Genomic DNA, 27424 nt, shown 5'->3' on the forward strand with positions numbered 1-27424 from the left:
TCAAAAAAAAAAAAAAAAAAAAAAAAAATGGCTTCTAGGTAGAAGCAGTACGCACAGCTCTGGCTGCAGAAACACAAATCTTTTTATCCGACCTGCATTCTGTTGAAATCTCAACAGCACATAGTCTCCTTCATTTCTATTCTAAACTGACCCCCAAAAAAGACAGACACACACACACGCACACACACACACTTTGGTAAATATGCATACTTGTTTTATCCAGTCTCTCTCTCTCGCTAATGCTATTCTGTTATGCTGCATAAACAAAACTGACCCCTTCTAACTAAGTCAAGACAAGCTAATCTTATAGAAAGAGCTAAGAACCCTTCACAACAGCCCTTGTACAGCCCACTCACATGCAATAACTGCATTATGATATGTGGTCATCAAAAGATTTAAAAAAATCTGCACTAAAATAAGAGCAGTAATACAGCACACATGCTAAACAACAGATACAGACATGAGTTCTTTACACTGTTACATGCACAGAACTAAAAACCTCTCACCAGTAAACTTGGTGTTCCAGTTGGCACATGCAAGCAAACTATAATCACAAAACACATCCCCCCCCAGAGAGAGAGGAACAGGATATAGGATACACGCTAGAGTGAAAGACACCAAATAATCAGTCGATGGTGCAGAGGCAGGGAATCCATTTGTACCACCGGCAACCCAAGTTTGGGAAGAAACCTGAATTATTGGTAGGGTCAGCTGTTGAAAATACAATGACGTAACTGACAGCCAAATCTACTATACTGGGGGGAAGCCAGATGCCTGTGTGACCTCTAGTGGAGGCCAGGAACCTTACAGGTGGCATCAGTGTCACTGACATCACTGTAACAGCCACTCCTTAAAAGCAGGGACTTATTACTGTTGGCTAAAGTATAATGGCTCATGGCTCTGCACGTGCAACTCACCGATGAATCCCTACTTCCTGAGACTACACATGAGCACTTCCTGAGACTACAAATGAGTACTTCCTGAGACTACAAATGAGTACTTCCTGAGACTACAAATGAGTACTGTTGAGGGTGAGTTCCTGTGAAGTTGGTGGCTCATTTGGTAAAGGGTTACACCGTGGGTATCTAGATGGAACAATCAGGGGATTTGGGGTTTCAATGGGTATGAAAGACAGAATAGCTGGGCTGTAAGGCATCTATAGAGGACAGGAATTACAGTAGATTGTCACATGTTTTATAGTACTATATCTCATCTCTGTGTCACAGTGGTGTATGAATAACCTAAGGATATAAATGGTGATAAAGGAGATATTGCCTAAAAATCTAATGGGACATCTATGTAGTAAAGAAGAAAAGACGAGATGAAGAAGGATCCAAAATCCACTGCTGATATTACATGCCAGTAAGAAGAACAACCTGCATGAACTACATGCATCATTTCACTACACAACAGCTTACTCTTAATTTTAAACTGTATCAATTGAAATTTACACTTTGATGTGTTTCTGCTGCTGTTCTACTTGTTATAATTGCATTTGTACTTATTGTTATATTTCACTGACATTTTGGCCTTGATCATGCTTTAGACCAAAGCATTTACCAAATAATGAATGAACGAATCGACAGTCAATTCAGAATGAATGTGTTCTTGAGCTAGGGTAAGCCTGAAACAGCCTACTAATATAGACTTGCGTTCATGTTGCTGTTGATGATCTTTACAGTAAAACTGGATGATTTCTACTTGCTTTAGGAATTATTTGATAACCTGGAGATTCAGAGCACATGAGGCCTGTTCAGGAATGATCTACAAGCATTAGCCGTATTTGTGTTGATGCCCAGCGGTGCATATCTGTGCTGGCCACAGTGTGCTAGAATGACTAAGTGTCAGTGCAAACAAAAATTAACAAACAGTATAAAGCAGTGATGGCAAATCTTTTGGGTGTGGCAAACTCCTGACGCAAAATAATTCAATGCACTTCACATAAGCAATGAATTCAAAAACAGTCTCTTTGGTAACTCGGGTGTTGCTGATTGCTAGCATGTCACCCAAAACATTGTGGTGTGTGTGTCACATTTGACAAACGTGTCATAGGTTCGCCATCACTGGTATAAGGAGTTGTGCTCAGACTTTTGCAAAGTATATCTTAAAGCTGAAAGTACTTGCTTACTACTCAGGGTTGCTGCAAACTGTAATCATTTAATGATTTCCCAGTGCAGCCCAGAGAGAGAGGAAAGTATGTTTCATCCATGATACTGTGTTAGTTCATAAGAGCTAAGACAAACCAAACCAATTTTATAACTACATGCGCTGTCATCTATGGGCAGAGAACAGCATACTGTTTACTGTCTAACAAATATGGCATTCGGCTGCCCTCATACATAAAAAATGCACTTCGGTTACTGCACATACTATTTACCCTTTTACTCATATGGCTAATCTTCTTATGGAGCCCATGATTACTTCCTCAGTATTGTCCCCATGTTCTTAAATACACCAATTAGTTGAACATATATGTGCCCTTCAATTTTCCTGTCACAGATTATCTCTACTGCCCAGCTCCTGCCTGAAAATATTAATATAGACACACACTTATTATAAAATGCTTAGACAGGAGAGAGCATTGCTAGTAAAAAATGAGTATTTGCAGTTAATTTACAAAATATTTTAGTTAATGTGTTTACTACAACATAGAAGTTGGATTTAATTTTACTGCATGATGTCATTAAACAACACAGCATACTTCAAGACGGTTTTATGCAATCATTAGAGCAGTGACACACCAAGAAAAGATTCAAAATGTCACAATGTAGGTTAGCAGCTATGCAAAAACTTGTTACTTCACTGCAAAGCCAGTTACAGTAAATGGAGACAATGTTTAGCTGGGCATGTAGAAAGGCCAACATGTCAGTTATGGTAAAAAGGTCTAAGTTAAAATACTTTACATAAATGTTAATAAATGTTATCAAGTCAAACATTTTTTTTCTATATTAAACAATCACGCAGCACTGTGGACTTAAAACGTCTGATGTAAAAGGTCTAATCTAATGCAAATTTCTTCCCCTAAAATTTCTTCAGCGGTTCTTAACCTCAGCTTTTCTGCTATCAGCCTTAGTACAGCATCTCGTCTACAGCCTTCACACCTCCTTGAGACAAGAGGAAGGCTTCAGAAAATTATTTTCTTGTGATATCTTACAAAAAACTGGCAGCATTTAAAAATGTTTCAGCATGAGGACATAATCCATAAACATAACTCCACAAATTCCCACCTTTTCACTGTCACATGCTCATGTCACCCTCTCCTTTAGCTGAAGTGAATAATAATTCAATGGCATAATCAGTAAGTTAAAATTAAAGAAGCTTACCTGGTCCCAGTGCTCTCGGTGTACATTACCGGTATTCTTGCATTTTCAGACTAGTATCTGCAGTCTAAAATGCTTAATAACATGAGCTGCCCCACTGGTATTCAGATAACCCTTGTAATTAATATTTTACAACTAGATTAAAAAAAAAACTTCACTACCTACTGTATTGTGCAAAGCAAGCACAACCAGCAAATAGTAATAACTTGTTTCTAGTGTAATCTGGATTTATTCTGAGTTGTCTGTAATGTCACATCTTCTGCCATTTGTCATGCACCTTATCATCCAGTAACACAAATTAAACTAGTATCTTTGTCCAAGCTCAGGTCACACAATATGACCCCACTTTTGCAATCAACTGATATGTAAATTAGACCTTACAATAAAGAGGGTCATTTATGCAGAAATTTGCTGCAAATAAAGTGATGTAATCTGCTATGTAATTATGATATGAACTAATCATTTTAATTAGGAAACTACAATACCCTATGAATAATGTGACTATCACCATTCCAGTACATAAAGTAACTGAAATGACAACATTCACCACAGTATGTCTGTGGTACAATATATTACAAAATGCTGCAATGCATGGTACAGTGACCGTATTGGAAAATTAAGTGATATACTTGTGATCTGTTGAAACATCTCATACTACAAACTCCCAGGTTGTCAGTTGTAAAACACACCATTGTATTGTGATGTTGAGCTCTTTGTTTAATTCTCTCACAGTATCAATCACTATCACTATAAAGTTTTAAAGTGATATATTAACTCAGAAACAAGCTAATCTACTGAACTTAAAAACAAACTCTGTTCCAAATCATTGCCACTGTCACATTTACTAAAACAAACAAAAAAATGTGTTTTCTTATTCTCTGGTCTATTTCTTCTCTGTCAGGGTTCATTCTTCTATTTCTCCATTGTTTTTTTAAATAAAACCTTAATCCCCTCAGTCTATACTAGTAGCACCATCATTTTCTTATATAGAGTATAGTCCTTCGTGTTATATACCCTATAGCTGCTACACACTGAATGCATCTTTATTAGAAGACAAAATTGCAAATCATCACCCTAAAACAAACCATGGTGATTAGGCTCACAATTTGAATATTTTCACACATGCCCAGCACAGAAAATGCAATACTGTATTTCAAGCCCCAGCACTGGCTCCTTAGTTTTCGATTCAAAATAAGGAGTCTCCCCGAGTTCTTTGCAGTCTACAATAAGTACTATACCTGTATATTTGTTACAAGATTACATTTATCTGCACTGAGTAATCTCAGTAAACATTCTTCATAAAGTTTGATTTAACAAACAGTTTCAGTAAACAAATCACTTTCCAGAAGGTGAAGTTCACATTCAATGTAATAAAGAGATTAGTGTTTTTAGCTGTTTAGGCTTTTGTAGTTATATCTTACAGCTGCAGCAATCAGTCCATTATCTGTGATGAAACCACTTATTGTTATTAATTCATATCCTCTCTTTTGCACTAAACTGCAAATGCCTTGCATCTATCATCCAGGTGAACAAGAAGCAGCACATATTGTTTATCTGTGGTATGTTTTTACATTGCAAACTTTTATCTCTGCACCTCATTTTCACTTTCTCTAAAGGTATGCCTTCTTTACCTCCAGAAAAAACTCTCTTAAAATGTAGCATGCAACCCATTTAATGGGTGTGAACTCAACAGCAGCACCTGAAGTTATCTTTGTTGCTTCTAACCACACACACACACACACACACACACACACACACACACACACACACACACGCACACGCACAGTTCTAATCACATGCTACCCGCTGACCCAAGATTAAAAAAAATATATCTGATGTAGCTTAAAAAGACAAGAGCAACCATATTCTTCAACTTTACATTTGATATTCAGTTTACCGCGAGATGGAATCTAATTCACAAAATCATACAAGTAATTTGCCTGAGTCAGGTAGGAGTCATAGTGTGCTTACTATGTTTTATGTTATGTCATATTAGTAGACTAAGTTACATCACTAAACATATCAACATGTACCAACTGTAACCATTGCTCCAAACACACTTCTGCGTCTTCATTGCCACTTTCTCATCAGTGTGTTTTCTGGGTGATTTGTGAACAGTTACTTTGAAGGACAGCCACTTAGAATGTGCATCTGTTGGAATTATCAGTCAATAACAAAAAACACTCTCACACACACGTGAACACTGCATTCTCTAAATCTAGTAACATACTTTAGGAATTCCTACAGCATATAGTATTGTACCCAATACTCCTTAACCCAATCATAAGCCTGATAAACATGCCCAATCAGACTTTGCTTCTAAGCTTGCAAAGAACCCCCCTTCAGAATGTATGTGAGGTGCTTCATTTGCATACATGAAGTGTTTAAGCAGCTGGACGCATGGGTTTGTGCCCTGCACAAAGCACAGATGTGGTCTACTCATGGTAGTTAGGAAACAGAGGGCATAAATGGCAAATGATCTATAGCACATCGGCTTGCGCTACCATCTGCATCATAGTGATCTGAATGTCTTAATGCTGACATAAAATGGGCACCTGCATTTTAGCACATTATAACATTTAAACTATTGATGTAACTGGTAGAAATGACATTTATTTTCTTCTGTACTTAGATGCTACATAGCAGTTTTTCTGATGGAGAATTATATTTTAAGTTAGTAAAAGTTCAGTAAAAGCAACATTCACTTCAAATCAGTACAAGAAATACTTCATTATAGAAATAAACTTGAAACTTGCTATGTTGCCTTTTAATTTACCAACAGGTGGAACAATGTGATTACAGTATACATGTCAAAACTAAACAGTTATAAAATAAAAATAGTGTTGACATATTCCAGTGTAGCTCTTAGTAGGTAAATGTGTTCTTCAGGTTTCCATTAGCTGCTGTATCGATGGCAAAAGTTTTATTTACTTTGTTCTCTTTTTCCTCAGAACATGAAGCATTGACTGTTTAAGATGGAGCATATTTTCATATTTTTTAAATTCTACTGACAAAAAAGGTGTCATCAAAATAATGTCAACACTACATAATGGAGGCATTAAATGGAGATCTGTCACGCAGCTGTCAGGGATCTCAAGAAACAACTCTCTAATAAGAATTTAAAGTCAGCAGCACTCTTTACTTGGGGCCTTACTACTAACATGCCATGGTTAATTTTGTTGTCATTATTATTATTATTATTTGTTGTTGTTTTTGTTTTTACAGGAAATGCAATGGTGACAGCGAACAGTAGTACTATCTATTACCAAAACGAAAAGAAGTTGTCCAAAAGAGGGTTAAGAAAAAGTGTTTTTTCCTGAAGAATTATTTCTGTTACTTTCACAATGCTAAATGAGAATTGAGGATTAGATCCAATGCAAAACGTTGTACTAGACAGATACAGTACTTAAGTTCTGTGTCCGACGTGTAATAACTTAATTTACTGCTAAAGCTCTACAACTATCTATAATTATCAGAGTATGACAAGTTACAGGAAGTTTCCTCCAAGGACCCTCACTGAAAAAGGGCTCCACCCAGTGGACAACCTAACTACAAAAACAAAGACATAAGCACTCCATTTTGTATCTTTCAGAAGGGAAAAGACCGTCTCAGACTGACTGAGGGCACAAAAGAACTGGAGACAACACAGGGACGGAAACTCAAGCATCAAGCACAATTCCCCTTTAGTGAGATCCAACAAGAATGCACTTGTGCACTTTTAAGAGGTTTTTTTTTTGTTTACAAAAATGCAAGTTTTGCAATATATTCCCTTTAAACAACCTGTAACCCTGAAATTATTCCAATAAACAAACTTATAAGCAGTGAATAAGTACACATTTCTATAATGTCAATATGATCAAACTCTGCAGATAAGAATCATTTCTCTATTAAGCAAACTTCTTCTGAATTTGCACTCCTCATATCACAAAATACAAGCATAAACACCTTGAGTGACACTGAAAAAGTTAAAAGATAGTATGGCTTCCAGGTAAAGCAGCTACAGTGAACACTACAACAATGCCGCTGCGTTCCACTGTCAGAATGTTTTTTTCTTACTGACTTTCCTGTCAGGAAAAACAACTGGGGAGCGAAGCACCATGGATGCTTAACATGCTATGAAGTTTTCATCCAGTTTGCTGACCCAGTATGTAACGGGTCCCTTCTTTTGTTGATCCAGGATCACATTACCAGTAACAGTTATTAAGTTTCTTATTCCTAAGAACTAAGAGTATTTTTGAAGTAATACATCTTAGGCTGTGCTTCAGTACATATATATTAGTAATGTTTACTCCTCTAAACATGAAGTCACTGTGCTCGGGTGCCTGTCTGAACTGTCGTATCCCTGTATAACCAAATGTACTTAACCATGACCTGTTTGCCAGAATCAAGTAAACAGGAGCTTTTCCATTTTCACACAGCTTCCTGTCAGAATCTTACAAATTGAAATAGTTAAATATATGATTCTGACAGTCATTGTTCATTAAGACCACACAACTGGAGCTTCACAAGTGCAACCAGAATGATTCATCTCCAGTCCCTTAAGGGGAATAGCTTAGGACATTATCAGGTGTAAATCCACTGCCAGGGGTAATCACCAAAGCAATGCTCACACCCAGCAGTGTTCTGCCCTTCCTCCCTCCTGAGACTGTACAATAGGGTTATAGAAGTTGTGGGGAGACTCTACCCAGAACCAACACTCAAAACTCTAATTAGTTTCTTCAGTGAACGAATGGTAAAACAATAATTCCTTGCAGCTATGCTGCTGTAACATGCTAAAATAATGAAACCTAGAAAGTACTGACTCATACATCTATACTGGCATCTAACAGACAAAAAAGTTATAATTCTAAGAACATAGATAGTCAGATCATGGAAAACTAGCTGTACTACATAGAAATAAAAACCTGATAATAACTGAAATCATATGGCATTAGCTAAACTATTGCTGATCCCAGTGTACAGGTGGCTTCTCCTCACCATCACAAGTAAAACAGGTCATCTAAACTAGCCACACCAAATTACTAGACAGCACAATTAGCTGCCAACATGTTGTTCTAATCATTAGTGTCTGGTCTCAGATAGATATGGATGGTTAGACCTCAGTAACACACTGCTAAGATCCCAAATGTAATGCACCCACGACATGATACATAAAAGCATATACTCCAGCCTAGAAAGCCTACTCAGCTGGCATCTACCCAAAAGGCCACTTGAGATTACCAAATGGACTAACCAACAATGCCACTGCTAGAGCATTGAGTCACTCACGCCTAACCTGCTGGGATTCACTACCGATGCCTGCAACACTGCAGAATCAGTCAATGCCTCCATATGCATAAACAAAGCAACTACATACAGCGCAGGAATAGTTAATCCTGATGTCCCAAACTGAATCATCTCCTATCACCATACTGATATAACCTGACCTACCATTCCTGAAAACGTCTAACTTTTCAAGATAATATGACCTCCTTAAAAAAAAAAAAAAAAGTTGGAAAAACATCTCTTTAAAAAAACTTTTGTACTTGCCCACACAATAGTGGATATTTGGTCACTATGCCATTCTTACACCATCCAGTACTTTCGTAACTTTGTTGTGTACTACCCTGTATACTCTTGTGTATCACTGTTTACTCTCTCTTGCAGTATCTCATCCTGACTGTTTACACGTCCATTTTCCTCCCTACTCACTGCTTTTCATAGCTATTTATTTCATTGTTCTTATGTATTGTATATACTGTATTCAATGCCTATGCCAATTAATTCACTACATGTTTACATGTCTGATTACTTTCAACATTAATTATTGATAATGTTCATTGCATATTTGTTGTCCTCCAATCCAGAGTTGTGGCTGAAAAGGGTCTGGTGACCAATTCATTTATCTGGCAACTAAACTCAAATTAAATAAGTAAAAATTCTCTAATGTATCTGTAATGTTAATATGCTATATTCATTTTTTTAATTTATTTTGACATTGGTTTAATTGGATACGTCTGACTGGGTGTGAGCCCTTTTTCAGCAGAGGCTTGGGGAGAAAAGCTCCAGAAAATAACAAGAATAACAACAATAAAAGATAAAAATATAAAATATAAAAATAATGACAATAATGTTTAAAAATTTCCATACGTAACAAGCATATAACACTCATGTTCCCCTTTATTTTTTCAAACTTGTACACTGAGCTGAACACACTGCATGTCCATTGAATGAAACAAATTAGTTGGGACTACTGTAAATGGATGAAAATTCTTATCCGTGACAGTTTGTTGCAACATGATTACCATATGGTTATTTTCATTTTCTGTCTTGTAACATATTTAACATAATACTGAAGATGCAGTTTTTGCCCTGAGTCTTCTCTATATAAAAGTGCCATGCCCAGTACAGCTAACCCAGTAAACATTTGTTTTCCAGCTCATCAGTTACTTAAAGTGCAGAAAGTAATGGTGATGTTTCTTCTGGGACACACACAGAAAGCAGTGAGCTGTCAGATTGGACAATTGTAGCCCCTTTCAACACTGCATGCAACAAAGAAGCATTACAATGGAATTAGACAAAAATGACGGGTGTTGCTTCCACCTCTCACTGAAGTGCTCTAGCAACTTTTGGAGTACAGACCCTACTCCACTGCTTCCATCAGGAAAAAAAAAGGAGTAAACACCTCCGCTGATCCAGCAAGAAAATTTACAATAGGATTGGTGCATTTTGAATGCACTTTCTTTTAAATGAACCTCTTACTATTTTCAAGTCACCGTCCACTTAAATGTTAATATGACTTGGCAGTTATGTTACAAAACTGTGATGGATTCTGTCTTACATTTTTTTTTTACTTCTTTCTATGGTTATCAGTCAAGCAAAAATCTGGCTTTCATATATATTTAGTTCAACCTGCATAAAAAGTTCAGCTGTCAGTAGACCATAAACTACAATACATATATATATATATATATATATATATATATATATATATATATATATATAATTACCATGACTTTTTTTCTTTCATAGCACCTTCTAGCACAAAAGTAGCACCAAAGAAAACAAATGGAAGTAGTAACAATTGTCCCACTGAATTCTGGTGACCCACCACATCCAGCACTGCTTTCAAGACAGAAAGCCTAACTACAATGAACATTAGCGACATTGTATAAGGGTGAAGAATACATTGCATTGAACAATCTACTTCTGATCTATGGTTATATAAGCAATGCACAAACCAGCAGCTAACTAGTACGGCTGAATGAAATAGCTGATACTCTAGAAGTGTGACTGTACCTCTTTGAGGGCAGTTGGGAAATTGTACTCTGTATTTGCAGGGAACAATATGGTCATATAACCCAGCTGTTCAAAGACAAGCAACAGTCACATATGTGGCAACAATAAAATAATGAATGGGAAGTAACTGCTTAACAATTAATAACAAATGCAGGCATAGCAAAACAGACTCAAGACAGGATGGCATAAAGACAGAAAAGAAGATATGACAGTCAATAGCATTCTGAGTACAAACATCTTGGCAGACATTATTTTCAAATTACTACATTTGTATTATTGTCCATATGATCGAAGCCACGTCAATAAACTGACAGAAAAATAAACAGCAGTTCAGACTTACATTAACAAGTTTTTTTTTTCTTTACTAATTTTGAAAGGTTAGATGGTTCAAGGCTTAACAATTACTTTCTTTAAAAATTATATGACTATCATTTATCAGTTTTGTTGTACAGTAATCCCCAACAGCCCTCTTAGAATCTGGTAACAAATACATATGTAAACATCTCAATACTCCCTTTGCTGTGTTAAATTAACAGTTCATTAGTTGAAATCTAGCAACTTCTTTCACTAAACTAGTGACTCTGGTTTTATAAGGCTATAAAATTAATCTAACATGATTACTTCTGCTCCATAATAAATGATCAGTGACAGAGAATGTAATACACAAGCAAAGATGACATCATATTCCATAAGTAAATCGTTATCTTAACTATTCTAAATAGCGCTAACAGATTAACACAGAAATGTAAGTGTGATTACTCACATATTACATCAAAAACACTTTCATGTTATAGAAAATGGCAGTAAATTTGTATAAAACTGAATTGAGTGATGAAAAATAAATTAAAAAGTTATTTAACTCAGGAAATGTACAAACAAAACAAAATACAATTCTTTAAAACAACTTTCTTCACCATACCACAGTATAATGCATCATGATTATTATTTTAATCAATTGTTCCTGCAAGTTATGAAAGAAAAACAGTCATTCTATTTATTCATACACTTCTAGCATGTCAGCATGTTCTACTAAGCGACACATTAAGTGGAAAATACTTTTCAACTGGATCACATTTATCAAAACATAAAGCCATTTTATAATTTTGGTTTTGCTTGGTCAGCTGTGCTAAGACAAATAATAGAAGATTCATAACTAAACTACCAGGGGAAACAGAATTAGCTTAATCGGTCTGTACATATTAAAACAGTAGCGCTACAGATTTATATTGTAACTGTACTTAATTGTGAATGCAATATGTATGTGTAGCAAATAAAAGTGATTAACAAGCTTCAGTAATTGCTTGTTGTTTACGTTGTGCTACATTGTTGGTAAAGCTTTAACTAACTGTTATTAATACTGTTTCAGATTTGAAAATGCATGTACTTCAAACAAATGTGTAAAATGTTTACACTCTAGTACTATGTGCAAATGAAATTACTACTTCTGAATTTTAGTAATGTACTTTCTCTATATCTATTGGTTTAGGTCAACAAATACATGTACAAATGTTTAGATTATACATTAGACACTGTATTGCAATGTGGTATTCATACATCTTGTAAAATATTTGGACATTATGCTAAAATATTAGATATGCTGTAGCAACATGGGCATTAAAATAAACACAATATCATAAAAGTTATAATCTAATATAATGTAATTTCAACCATTTTAATGATGTATAACCCAACAATTCTTCCAGCCATCCAACTCACTAAACATGCACTAAATCACTGTAGATGGCGGCAACAGTACCAATATAAATGCATTTTGTAAGGGAGACCATTAAGAAAGACAACTACTTCTACCACCTTTTTATATTTAAATTGGAACAGTGGAAAAAGTTAAGAGAAAATGTTTTGCTTTTGCAAATATTACAATGGTCAAATCACACACAAAAGCCTTTAAAATGTAATAATTTTATCATACAGTTAAAAGATTCACGTAGAACTAAGACACTAAATACATACAAGTTTTTAAATCAAGTAGTCACCAAAAACACAAGCACCCATAAATAAATAAAGTACTACAAATAAATAAGGAAATAAATAAATGTACAGAGTTACCTATTTGCTGAATTTGAAATTACTATACTGACTACAAGCCTAAGAGCTGTAAACTGAAAACTAAGCACCCACTTCTTCTGAACTGTTGTGTGCAGCCTTCCCATATCTGTAGTACTTAAAGGAAGGCTGCTACATATTGAGTAAAATTTTACTCAATTATTTTATAGACTTTGGGCTTAAAACAGAAAGTCAAAGCTTACTTTCTTAAATGGATAATATTTTCAAAATGTGTTTTAAATTAAATTATCACCGGTAAAAACTGCAGTTTGCTATTCTATGAGCTCAAACCAAGCAACATGAGATGGAGTTTAACTATTTTCTCTGTTGGAAGATGAGAACTGAACACTAGATGGGGTTCCTGTTGCAAAAAAAAAAAGTTCAGAGCAGCTTCATTTTTTCAGTGACATGTAAAAATGTAGTTCCTTAAGGCTACATCTAAACTTTGACTACATAAACATTGCCAAGAGGTCAGGAAACTAAATCCTTGCTCTGTGTACAAGGTAAAACAAAACTGTGGTAACTACCTATCAATCCTTTCTTAGCATGAGGTTAAGGGGTCCTCTGCCCTTTAACAGTGAAAGGGGGGGGGCAAGTTAATGAAACAAGCAACACTAATAAGGTGAAGATGAAAAAAACACTTTTGTCATGTTGGCAGCCAGTATGATTCAGTTCCAGGGTCACTAACAAAGTACTGAAGTACACTACAATCTGAACCCTTTCACCTTTGGTCACATGAACCCTGGCAAAGGTTAAACCAGCAGAACACCAAGGTTTTGCTAAATCCTCCCCATTTTTTTTTTTTTGGGGGGGGGGCTGTTGGTCACTGCATATTATGCTCACTATCAATGATTTGCACAATTATAGTAAGCACTTTAGTGAAGCATGCAAAACATACTCCTTATGTAATTCAAAAAGAAAGATTTTCCAGATCTAGAAAATCACATTATTTTGAAGAGTCAGATATACAAGTTTACAGTTTAGAAATATTAAATCTAACAAAATGTACAGGTCATGTCTCTATAACAATGATGTCAAGTGTCAAGAAGGCATACTTATGTCAATAAGGATTCTGTTTCTGTTAAAAATGATTCAAAATATGTTGGCACGATCACTTTACTTTCCAGTTGCATATTTTAAAAGTTAATATTATGAAGAGTTGTTATAATTCTGAAATTAGCAAAAATGAAAAGGATGCAGCACAAAAAAAATTCAGAAACTATAATAATAAACAAATAAATGAATATGTAAATACAGATTACAACTACTAATGATAACCCAGAAGCCTTTACTGCAGGCAATATCACTTTATGAAACATGGCGCTGCAGTTTTTAAGTCATACGTACTGCATTTTGGAAATGAACGAAACTGGTAAAGCATAAAATTACACTCCGACAAATAAAAAGCTACCAATATAGCCCTGAGTCTGTAATAAACCCTATCCTGTACAGTCATCAGACATGGATTTATTTCTCACATTAATTGCATGCATGCTCTCGTGCAAGCCAGCCAAATAATTAGATTTTTCTGTAACTAGGCCATGGCTAGAAAATGGCTGCTTATAATTCCAAAACACCTATCTTTGAAACAAAATAAAATAAGCACAAAAAAAAGTCCAAGTTATCTTGTATTACTTGATGAAAAGAAAACATTGATTTGACTCAAACATATGTAGGTGACACAAAGTAATAAAATACCTATTTCAACTTATCAGTAGACATAACATGATAAGATAGTATGTGTGTTCACACATGTATGCATACACACAAGTATACACACACAAGCATGTCAAGGTGGGAGAATACCACATAAACAATCACAGCGCCTGCTCTTAGAATACTGCCAACACATTACTAACACACTAATGATAATAAACACTACATACTACTTTCTATTCTATTCAAAAACAAAGCAAAACTATAATCACATATTCTATATATAACTCAAACTTTTCTGTAATGTAAATTTCATAGATTTATTCAATATCTGGCAACTCAGTAACAGCAACTTTCAGGTCTTCTATTTACAGGACTGCAGATATTCTAATACACCAAGCATACGCTACTGGGAGGTAACTCAGTAGTTCATTCTTCAATGAAAATTATAATTATATGCAACACTGCTAAGTAATTTTCCTAGTTACACAAAGATTAGTTTAAAAAATAATTATCAAAGTGATACAGACAAACGTAAGTGTTAACACTTAAATAAATATCTAAACATCAAAACAGACTTTCTCAGCTAAATAATTTTAAAAAAATCACAAGGCCTAAATCAAATTTCAGTTCATTCTATGTGTATAACTGTGTGCGACTGTGTGTGTGTGTGTGTGTGTGTGTGTGTGTGTGTGTGTGTGTGTGTGTGTAAAACTCATTGGCCAGATAAGACATCACACCAAAATGAATAACCAAGCTTAAGTACATAAACACATGGGTATATAACGCAAGTCTCAAAGTGGCAGGTGAAAACATTTGTGTGCTTTATTTGCATTCTCAGAAAACAACGTAAGCAATTTTCAGGATTATTGAGCTTAAAAGCACCAACTGATATACTTCTGGATACTATGTTAAATTGCCTGCACATATTTACAAAATAGTCCTTTAACCCACAGGACATGTAATAAGTCACTACTTTTACATGATAACAATTTAGAGCTAATTTCATGTTATGCAACTGGTGGAGAATGAATTTCCACTATGGCAACAAGCACTTGCAAATGCATTTGGGCAGCCCCTCTACACAGACACTCAAAAATGCATTTCAAAAATGCATCCACAAGAGGGTTATAAAACTTGTTGTCACCTCTTAATAACAGCTTATGTTATAAAAGAAATGTATTAAGTTAGAGACAAGACATTTTCTTAGCCCAGTGATCTGAATTGTTAAATATATTATTTACCAATATAACTGGTACAACCATGCAATGCATACCCTAGGCAAAACTTATTACCTCAAAATAAGACAGCATGAATAATAGCACTAAATATACTAATAAAAGCATACCTCAGCAGATGTGGAAGATTTAATTCAAACAACTGTATATATAAAACTGCACAACATCTTACAGATAGGGGGAAAAGGTCCTAGAAACCATTGTTTCAATCAGACATGTATGGTAAAGTTCCTGTGGCCGTTAAGACAGAAAAGGCTCTTGTATGTAGATAACTACAATTATGTAATCTTCCCGACAAACACTTTAACTGAGTACTTAAAATTATGTGCATGGAATTCTAGTACAAAAAATGATATTCGGTGCAGATATTTTATAACTTAGTACGTAAAACAATGTGCGTTAAACTCTGGCACAAACAGTTGTTGTATTTGTGTTATAACTAATCTCAAAAGCGTTAATATTGTATAGAATGCGCAATCCTCACAACTAGGCTAATCAGATGATTTCCAGACTGGGCATCAATTTAGCAACACCAGCCCAGATAGTCACAAAGAATAAAGGGCCTAACTTAACAGGGAGACTTTCTAAATATGTACAGATCTCTTAGGCAATTCTCACTAAAACAATGAAATTGATACAGCAGTTTAAATTAGAAAACAAAATCATCCTGAAATCGGAACATTTATTAAAGCGTATTTTCCAAAAAGCGAGCTTACATATAACACAGCAAAGAAGCCATACCACACGTACTGCTGTTGGAAATCCAGCTGGGTAGGACTTCAGTACAAAAGGTGGCTGTGCAACTGACATTTCAGATTCAATACATACCTTAATCAGGCTCCATAGATTAATGCCGCCAAGCAGTCCTAGTAAACGTGTTTAAAGCAGGGATAGTGGCTGATTTGACCCTGCGAGTGCAGCTGACAGCAAGGAGAGCTGGGGTGCGTTTGGGCGATTCAGTCTGGGCACAGACTTACTCCAGGCTTTGCAAATTCCCTGATCGGCAGACATGTAAAACATGATCTATCCCAATAAAGAAAAATGTGGCGTTCACATAAAAATATCACAAGGGCCCGCATGTAGGACTCAAACACGTTTCTTGTTCTCGGGCATGATATGCGATCACACTGTCACAAACCCGACTATAATAATAATAATAACAGTCGGATTTGCAAACACCCATCAACATATATAAACGGCTTACTAGGTTTGACTAAAATAAAAAGTACTATCACTAAGGTTTAGCAACGTCAATATAATTCAGACACTGTAAAGAGCTCTAGGAACACGACGCAAGGCACAACACTCAAGAAAGACAAGACAGAACTGGAATATATGTGCAGGGGGTGGGGGTTATCAAGCTCTTAAACAAGTACCACAACTGTATCAATAGCCATTAGAAGGCAAACTTATCTCGGGGCGACTCCACACGATAAACAAATGGCCACCGCCGGGACCTAGTTAATGTACCGAGAAATAAATAAACAAATAAAACCGAGCTCCCACCGATGGGGATAATCCCTATACGGCAAAGATGGTACTAGAGGCACACAGTTGTCCGTACATAGAAGGCTGTGTACACCCAACTTCAGTCACCCTTGAGACTTACTTTGGCAAACAATGTGCAGGGTCTGAAATGCTGTTATGCTCTTAGCATTTATAACTCCTATCTCGAGAAATAAGCAACTCAGCAATGCACCCGCTCCATGTGCCAACCCAATTCTTTTCCCAAGACCCTGCCTTTTTTTTTTTTTACTTTTACATCTCTCACTCCATGCACTAAGCTATAGTTAGGCACATGCATAATGGCTTGCACTAAATTCGAATCTTGCATGAAAGGTTTGTTACAATTAGCTATTTCAGTGTCATTCCCCGCACTTTAAACTGCAGCATTTTGCTTTCAACTGTGAAAATAAAACAGCTTAAAAATACACAAACTAAAAACTTGTCCCCTTTCTTGAAGCAAAAACTATGACAGATCGGAACATGTTGTCTAACTGCATACCATCCCGACCTCAACAGAAATGTGAAAAAAAGGAAAGTGTAGTTTGTATATATTATTCCAGATTGTTAGGCTATGCTGCTCAGTCCCGTTAAAGCAACCTATAAGGTCAAAATGAGCTTGTCTATAAAATGCTATCTCCAACCAAAATGCTCTGAGAAAAAAAACTCAAGCGAACTGTCATAAAAGTGACCTTTTGTCAGGTCGCAAGCATCGGTTTGAGGAGCAGTGGATTTAACCATGGAACCAAAAAAATTACAGCTTTCAGGAATGTTATTTTATTCCGGACCCTCAAAAAATAAAATTACCTAATAACACGTAAAGTAAGAATCCTTGCTTTAAGTCTACTCAACGCAAAAACAAAACTTCATAATTGAATTCAATATTACACTCACCGTTTTGCTCGTTTATGGAAAGATCAGGGTCCGATTTGAAATGCTGAGGCTTCGCCTGCTTCCTCCGCGACATGCTGGCTCAAACATCAGCTGGGGCAGAATAAAATATTACTAAAAAATGTTCTCAAAATTACGGAAATCGAGCTCATCCACCGCGCATGTGTCCTGCTATAATTATGATTATCAATAATGCATTGCGATTAATCATAGAGGGACTCTTTGAAAGGCGATTGGCACATGGCCAGCTCTATTCAAATGAACTAGTTTTAATCAATTAGACTCTGATTGGCTGGCGACCCTTGTCTCTCTACACTACCGCCCAATAAGTTACTCCCCAGGCAAGAGAGGCAGGCTCTTCAAGCTGTTTGGATACAGTTTAACCCTCTTAGCAACCAGCTGGGGCTCTCACGCCATCCCTGTTACTATAGGAATTTGATGAAGGCCGAAGAGTGCATCTGTCCCAGATATACAAGTGAAACCCAATGTCTGAAAGGTCAAGCTGTACTACAAGTGTCCCTAGCAGTAAAACGAGCATCACGGCAAACAACGCCAAGTTCTGTGGATCAGTCCAGTGAGGAACTAATTTTGCAGTTAATCCTGAATATGATATTTCTTTCGTATGTGTCCACGCTGCTGTCTTATCTGGCGTATTCTTCAGCTGTCACCTGTGAAGTCACGGCAAAGTATTTTAAACTAATTATTTAGTAGGTGTCGGCAGTTTTAAAATTCTTCTTTTTTGTTCCGGTGACTTTCAAATAAATTGCCCTGGTGTTGTGGCAATCGGAGCATGCACTCTATTACCCTGAAGTAGTAAAACGCAACAGTGAAATTATGCTATACATTTAGAGCTATATAAAATGAACAAAAGCAAAGGCAGACGGGTTTACCTCCCATTTTCCTCGGACAATCCAGCGAAGTTGAACAGCGGCATTGGAACTCCAGGACTAAGCCTTGCCCCACCCCTGGCTGCGGTTGGTAGGCGGAACTGTCATTCATGACTGGGAATGGGAGCAGGAGGGTGGACTCTCCAATCCACTATACGTGCCCAGAGCGGACAGACAAGGAGGAGGAGACGGAATGCTGCAGCTTCATCACTGCTGGGAACTGAGCTCGTGTTCTCCCAGGCATTTCGTTCTACGTCATCTTCATTTTTATTTTAATTGTGCCCTTTCCAGGGCACTGTGACTCACATTAACCCCTCAAACCCCTTGGTTTTGTTTACCATTCATATCTGGATGTATGTTGAATTTTGATATTGTTTTCGGTATTTTTTTTTTCATTATACATTAGATTTTGTTGTACCAACTAAACTTTTGAAATAGCGGATAAATAAAAGTAACTGTAGTGTTTCATCAAAGAGGTCCTACACTTCATAATAAAGTAGACAAGGGAAGCATATGCAGTGATGTAAATCAAATGTAAGCCTCACGATAAAAAAATAGCAATATGGAAACCCACTCCCCTTAACGTGGACTGTAACTGTAATTAAAAAGTACAGCTAACATGCATTTCTCCAGTGTCTGGTAATTAGGCCGCTACTTGATGTAGTTCTATGAATAAAATGATACTGCGCCGACTTCCACATTACATTCCAAATCACTTGGTTAGCTTTTGTGTGGTCAGTGGATAAACACTGTGCCAGTAGTGAGCCACGATCTCTCCACTGCGTGACCGCATGTCCACATTTCCCACTGTAATGGAGCTTCTTCAAAGTCGAAAGGACTATAAGGGTTAAGTGAGAGAACTTTAGGACTCCCACTGCTGGCTGTTCATTTTCATCTGAGAAGAAAATGTATCTTCTAACTGGTGGCTGTTTTGATTACGAAACGCTGCCAAAAGAAGTAAAGTTATAGTATCAAACTTAAGCAAATTCAAACAAAGCATTTGTAGTAAATAAGGAAAGTAATCGGTGCAGCTGAGCTATTCCACCCCCACACCCTTTGATATGTAAAAACAGCACTTTTACTGCGCCGTACTCTGACTAACCAAAGACAAACGAAGCCATCAGTGGAGCTGATGTTGAAGAATGAACATAATAACCTCTATAGGTTTTTGCTTCAGATGCCATTACTTCTTTCTGAATATTTAAAGACCTGCTCCGGCAGAGACGAAAATAGTCGTGAGTGTGCTACTTGCAATGCCTTACTCGGGTTAAAAAGTGTATTTATGTTAAATTTCTGCCCCCCCTCCCCCGTCGGTTTCATTCATGAGTACTTGTACCACTAATGTATGTATTCATCAAGACTAAAGCAGTGCAATATAATTTATTCGATCTTTGGCGTTATATTAGTTAAGAAAGCTTAATAATGTGATTTTTTTTTCTGCATGCTGATAAATAGGTAAACAGGTATTTCAAATGTGCGCTTGTGTTTTTTTTTCTGCATCAGAAATAAAGCGAAGGGAAGCAATGCAGCTGGACTCAGGATGGAAGCAAACAAAATTCAATGCAAAAACAATGCTAACTACTTTTTACATAAGTAATCGTCAGTGCAACCTCACATATTTGAACTCCACACATTCAGGACTAATAACACTAGTGTATGTCTATTTAGAACTTATTATATGAACCAGGGGCTGCGTTCAGTAACCCAGAATGGTGTTTTTTTTTTTTTTTTTTTTTTTTTTTTTTTTTGCGCGCGTGAGTGTGTGTGTGTGTGTGTGTGTGTGTGAGAGAGAGAGAGATAGAGAGAGAGATAGACTCTTGAGTGAGTGTGTATTGGTGCAATACTCTAGGACAGCAAAGACCGCTTAACCTCGTAACCGTGAATTATTTGACTGAACATAGATATGAATGCTTCGTTTTGCAGACGTTTTTAGTTCTATATCCCGAGGCTTCGCCATCCCAGCAACCAAATGATAAGACCACTGTTTGGTAATGATCAGCTAAGTGTAACTGACTATAATATAGAGAAAGCAGAGGCGTGCGAGTTTGGTATGCATCCATTACAGCCGTGTGCGGGTGGTCATATGGAATGGAGAAGTTTTCAAACTATATGCATGTTTTTTTGTTTTGTTTTTTTTAACCTCGAATGCAGTACTGGTTGCTTTAGTCAACTGTCTTGCTTTAAAAGTTCAATGTTGGTGTGTTATTGCAGTACCTCTCAACTGTATAGATTTTCACAGAACGTTCAGATTTTTGTCTCATGTTTTCGGTCTGCTCTTCATAATAAAATCTGTGGTTTTCTGCCAAATCACAGAGGACTGAAGTTACTAAATAATTATATATATTTGAGTTTCAGGCTTTATATCCTTAGGAAAATGCATGCTAACATATATTCTGTTATTCTAGCAGCTTTCTAAGTTGATAAGACCAATATTCAACATCTGTCCCTATTTTTGGGTGTTTGTCCCCTCATTATTTTAGGCTTTGTCCACATTTCTTGAGATACCAGGTTGAGAGGTATGTAGTTTGTGCAGACTGGGTTCAAACCGTAAAACATAGGCTCAGGGCTGCGCAAGTAAGCACGCTCTCATCAAACAAACGCGATTGACTACCCCTCTCCCACTCAAAGCTAAATGCAATAAGCATCAATTCCCGCGTAGTGTGCTTCACTTTATAAAAGTAGAAATTACATTACCACTGACTCCACTTTTCTCATCGATATTTTGAGCACTCTGAAATAGGCATTTAGCCTTGTACTTCGTGTCTTGTGTTAAAATCGCAATATGCGCGTGTGTGCATATATTTTATTTTATGTATATATATATATATATATATATATATATATATATATATATATATATATATATATATATTGCTCTCAATCCATTTTCTGATTTATTTTCACAGGATCGATAGTACGAGGGAGGCCGGATTCAATCTTTCTCCATTATTACTGACAAGCAATAATTGATCATTGCTCCCAAACACACAGCTTTTGACCGCATAATTGAATCATAAGCAATACAGGGTCAACCAAGGGCAAAACCTAAATAGCCACTAACTGATGAGGTCTTTCTGTTGAGACCAAAGAAAGGAAATTGGTGAAAATGACCAACTCATAACCGGGGAAGTGAGGGATTGTTTAACTAGGTTTAATGCATTTGATTTTTTTTTTTTGGCCTACTATGCAGTGCTTTGTATCTCCAACAGCGTCTCCTTTTAAGTTTATTGATTGAAGAGTATCTGTAGAATTAACAAGAGATTTACAGTAGTCACACTGGAGGAATGGGTGCCATTAATCTTTGCGTTGTATAAACCACTGTTTTCCCTTCTTTATCAACCAATGACAGTCTGTAATGTGTTTCGGTTTTGAACAGTTATACATAGTTGGTGTCCTCAAGCAACTACTGAACAGTGTTTTGCTGCAATATTAAACAGCACATTTTTATGTTACAGATATATCTATAACACGTGATTTAAAGTGACCCTTAAAAATATTGCTTGATTCTAGGAATGCGTTTGTATCTGCACATTTTTTTATTTTTGCAGTTGCAGTTTTGTTATTAAACACGCTTTTTCATTCAACAAACAGTAAATTAAGTTGGCAACAGTTCTAAATCAGATTTTAGAAAACTGAACTTTTTTGAAGATCCTATAAGTTCAATACGATTGCCATGAAACCCATTTGCAGTGTTTCCTTCCCTGAATTATTCCAGAGCTGATTCGTCGTGTTTTAAGTCTGCAAAATACAACTGCATCTAAATGTACCTTTAGTCTTTACTAGATGCGCATAGTCTAAATTATTTGGCTAAAAGTATGTGAGATAGCAAGAGACACACCGAGGGAGAGAGAGAGAGAGCGCAAAAAAAAAAAAAAAAAGGTTGAGTTGACTAAATGCTGCAGTAAATAAGGTACCTAAAGTTGTGCCAGTAAGTCATTCCTGATGATGCCTTGGCTCATTCCAGGCTCTTGCGTTGCTGTTGACCTTGCTGTTTGCAGCTTCATGCAGGTACCTGAGTAGTGTGTGTGTGTGTGTGTGTGTGTGTGTGGGGGGGGGGGGGGTAGGGTAGTAAGATTATGTAAAACCGAAGCCAATAACCACCTCACTTTTCTTGTGCCCCTCGGTGGGAGTACAGAGACCCTAATTAGTTTGTCAGTGTATGTGCGTGCGCGCGTGTGTGTGTGTGTACATGCGTGCATGAAACTTTTCCTTGGTGAAATTGTCATAACGGTTTTGTAGGGATGTTGAGCTTCAAAAAGAACTTAAGTACTGAATATCAGAAAACGCAGCTGATGATTGTTGTCACCAATGAAGTTAAACGATAGTAAATCAAGTGTCAGGGATAAAAAAAGACATCCTAAACGTTTTTCGTGTTAAAGTGGAAAACCGCTTTGTTTAATTTTATTTGTGAAAGTGTTATTATTTTAACTGAACTCTAAATAAAGAACTAATTTGAAGTAATTAGGTAATACAAGCAAGCTTATATCTCAGTATATGTCATAATGTTAATTTAACTGTTATAAGAACAACAGAGGTCAATTAATGGTTGAACAGCATTCGAGAGTCACTGTGTAGTTTTACATCTCATTCTAGAAGTTATAGTTAATTAGTGAAATCCATCGTTAGTTAGTGCTAAAGAAAAAAAAAATAATGGCGCCTGAATATGTGTATATTTTTCTTTGTACCAAAAATATAAATGGTTAGATGAATTGCTGTCATGATTTCAACTACTGCGCCTGTTTAACTCCCTCATCCTATCTGCCATTTCGAGTAATTCAATTAGCTATTGATGCTGTGCAATACACACACATGAAGCGTCTAGCTTGTAATAATCCCATCACTACATTTTCCTTGAATCTTTGTTATGCAACAGCATACTATGATAATTATAAAGATTTATCAACTTGCCAAGCTGCTAAGGAAATTGCTCTGCATTATGCTCACAAAGGAATAATTCCATAAGGTAACTCATGCTGATAATGTACATTTTATTAAACGGTATGTGTAATATTACAACAAAATGTGAATGATTACTGCCAACAATTTCGTTTTTATATATTTTTATTTTTGAATAATCGTACAATTAATTCAAAATTTCAGTACGCTCTGATGGGGTGAGATTGGTTAACGAAGTACTGTCACTCAAACATTCGTCATTATTTTTATTGACTGGAAATTTACCGAAGAAACACAAAATGCTTTTATTTCAAAACTGTTGATATAAAAAATAAAGTTGGTGCTATGATCATTCTTTGTATTTTAGTCGGATTTTAAAGCAGATTCATAAGTAACATATGTTTTTGTACTCAGAATTTACAGACATTACAGTTGGTAGTATATGGACCAGTCTCCATTGTTAATCCCTTGTTGGCTTTGCACCACACAGCAAAATGATGGACACAAATTCTGAAACTCTTGGAAGATGACTGTTGAGTCAAACTACCAGAAACTGGTTCTGTCAAAGTTTAAATTCTGTATTCTTATGGTGCGTTCGTTTATTCTCTTCTAAAGGGGTTGTAATTTATTTTTCATATCAAACTTAAATGCGTTTCTGAGCTAAATCGATCTGAAGAACATACCCGGTCACTGCAGTAGGCTTTGAAAGACCAAAGTCTATTATGAATCGAACTTTTGGAGTCACTCCTGAGTGGTGGTACAAACCAACCCCTGACTGCTTCCATGTGTAGTCACTTCTGATGAACAAACGATTTTAAGCTGGGTGTGCAAAGGACGTTCAATGAAAAAAAGTGGAAATGCTTTGTTTCATCACAAACGAACTTTACAAAAGAGTGATTATGTGTCATATCAGTCTGTTGTTGCAGTGATCAAAGATCTGTGATTGTGTAAGAATGTCCTTCTTCACTGGTACTCTCTTTTCACATTATATGTCATCTGTGCACCACCTGACCCCCCCCCCCCCCCCAGGATATAGTGAACTGAAGGGGCTGCTTTGCTTCTGTCCTACTTTACCAGATTTGGATATACCACATTGCTGATGTGAAACTGTCATCTGCTAACAAGACCTAATTGAATTAGATCGTGCATGAACAGATGCGCTTTATGTACACATTGAAGCTTGTCCCTAACTAGCTATACTTGCATGCCTAGTAAACACATCCTTCACCATCAGCATCATCAACATCATCATCCTAACCGTTATTATTATCATTTACAAAATCTGTCGACAGTTCTATTTTACTTTATGCAGTACTCTGAGGAAATCCATTACATAGCTGTAATGAAATTAATGCATACGTTTTAGGAACTAGACAAATAATTTTTCATTCTAAGACTACGTTGACGGCTATAACTGTTAAAATGCAAGGAATTCAGTAAGTCTGATATTTATTGGAATCTTCTTGTAGAATATTATTCACGGATATAAAATGAAAAACTGTTATGAAGAGAAGTATGATTTTCCATACGTATCTGATTAAAATATGTATGTTATGTAAATGTAACATAAACATGCGCATTTGTTTGTGAACACACACACAGACACACGCACTCACTACAAATCTTCACATAGGATTTCTGAGGAAAACTGTCTTCGTATGTAAAGATGTCGAAATTAAATACAGTGTGCATTTCTAATACTTGTGCTATATTACTACATCTAACTCACACACACACACACACACACACACACACACACACACACACACACACACACACACACAATGCAGTAACGTATCACAAGCATTAGACGTGCGTTGTATTTGATTTCTACATTTAAAGACATTTTCCTTCAGAAGTCCTGTCTGGAGATATGAATTGGGTTAGGGTGACCACTATATTTGTGACAACTGTCAGAAATGTGAACCTGTTGAATGCCCTTGGTCTTCGTGCAACTGAGCTGGTACAATATGAACACGTGAACTTACCTTTATAGAACCTGAATATTGTTTACTTATTGATCTGTTCTGTCGACGCAATTAGTTAACAGAGTAAAGTTGTACTGCACCATCAACTTTGTTGTCATAGATATGTGTGCTTTGTTCATTTTTTTGCCAGCTGAGTAAATGTACAGTTAGCATACAATATAGCACATTTTAGGGATGACCCCTTTTGTCATAGAATCATAGATAAGTAATAGGATAGCTGTACTTGTGGGCCCTTTTAGGCCTAGCCAATTTTCCTTTCAAAGGTGAGACTCAAACTTTGTACCTTGTGTCTGTGAGACAAATAGCTTAACCATTAGGCCAACCCCCAACCCAGTGTTGCGAATGGGGACCTTGAAACCATCAATGGGGTGCTGTTTTATAATAACATTGCATATATTTGACTTTGTTTGTTGTAAAGATTATTGATTAAGTTAATGAGCTTAACTTTCACTTTCCATACTGTAGCAATGAAGGCTAATTGTAGATATGTTACATCGTGCTCTTTAAAATGCTGTGGGAATGCTAACCTTATACAAAAAGTGTCCATCTTCTATTTTTAAAGACATTTCTAGATGTGTATATTTTTATGTTTTGGCATGGAATTTATGAAACATGCAGGCAAGTTTCATTTTGTCACTGGGCTGCAGCTTTCCACAAGGCCCTTTATCAGTCTGGAATTTTATGGGCTTAAACTGTTTACAGTTCAAGGCGATGCAACCATACTGAAACAAATGAAGTGACAAGCACTGCAATGCCAGCATGTGGGGGCTGTATACACACCAAAACTTCACAAGAATTGATATGTCATATATCAGCTATTGTCACATGCTTAGTTTATTGTTTCATCAGTTGTATAGCATTTAATAATCCACACATTTACCTTTTTTGACTTTACTCTGACCTTTTTTCTTCTCTCTATTCACAATTTACATTGTCATCTACAATTTCTGTATGCCTCTTATTAATATGTAGTTCCATGCTATTCACACGCATTCATTTTTTCTTCTTTGTGTTACCTTCTAGTGTTGCAAAAGTTATTGTACCTCAATATTGTTGTAGCTATCACTGTTTCGAACAAGTAACACTAACATGACAACAATCAGCCATATTCTTGTTCATATACCATACATGTAGCTCATAAATATTTGCCACCAATACCATGATATTGCTCTACTGATCAGTCATTTCTCTGTGATGGCACAAGCTATTTCATGCTAGTTTGTTAGCTTTCTTTTTTCCCCACTTTATATTACTCTCTCAGTTTTAATTGTTTATGTAGAAATGATTTACTACCTATATTTACCAAAGTTAAGTATACAATAAAACAAATGTAAAATAAATAAATATAACTAAATAATAAAGTATTCTTGATTGTTATCAATTTCTTTTATTGTTTTTAATGTGTTGTAATGGAGCTTTTCTCCCTGGGCTTCTGCTGAAAAAGAGCCACTGGCCCAGTCAGACATCCTCAGTAAACAAATGTAAAATAAATACACATTGCATGTATCTGTCTGAACTGCTTCATTTATCTGTATCATTTTTTTAGAGTTTACTGATGTACATATTAAATGGTACAGTTAGCTTATTCTTTGCTCTTGTTTACACGTTTCTGCATTATTGTCTATAATGTAGCGTCAGTGTTATGCCCTTTGTGTTTACTTCTGTTTCTACTGTCATATGGCTAAGATTTTTTTCTTACCTGT

The 27424-nt window shown here is 36.2% G+C and overlaps 1 protein-coding gene and 1 long non-coding RNA gene across 3 annotated transcripts in view; one reads left to right on the plus strand and one right to left on the minus strand.

Moving 5' to 3' along the window:
• SALL1 (spalt like transcription factor 1) overlaps positions 1–19229 on the minus strand; it is a 33319-nt gene extending 14090 nt beyond the window's left edge. The window contains exon 1 of one of the 2 annotated variants that reach the window (XM_044081992.1): positions 18841–19229. In XM_044081992.1, the coding sequence (XP_043937927.1) occupies positions 18841–18949 (109 nt within the window). In that variant the 5' untranslated portion in view covers positions 18950–19229. Of the gene's footprint in view, positions 1–17953 lie in introns of both variants that reach the window. The other variant, XM_044081993.1, reaches the window with a different exon arrangement.
• Positions 19230–20597: 1368 nt separating this feature from the next.
• Positions 20598–27424, plus strand: part of LOC122810392 — a 40135-nt gene continuing 33308 nt past the window's right edge. Inside the window, exon 1 of the long non-coding RNA XR_006366095.1 lies at positions 20598–20825. This is a non-coding gene — a long non-coding RNA (uncharacterized LOC122810392). The remainder of the gene's footprint in view (positions 20826–27424) is intronic.

Source organism: Protopterus annectens, chromosome 8.part1 (assembly GCF_019279795.1).
Source record: "Protopterus annectens isolate FY-2018-M chromosome 8.part1, PAN1.0, whole genome shotgun sequence".
Classification (NCBI taxonomy): Eukaryota; Metazoa; Chordata; order Ceratodontiformes; family Protopteridae; genus Protopterus; species Protopterus annectens.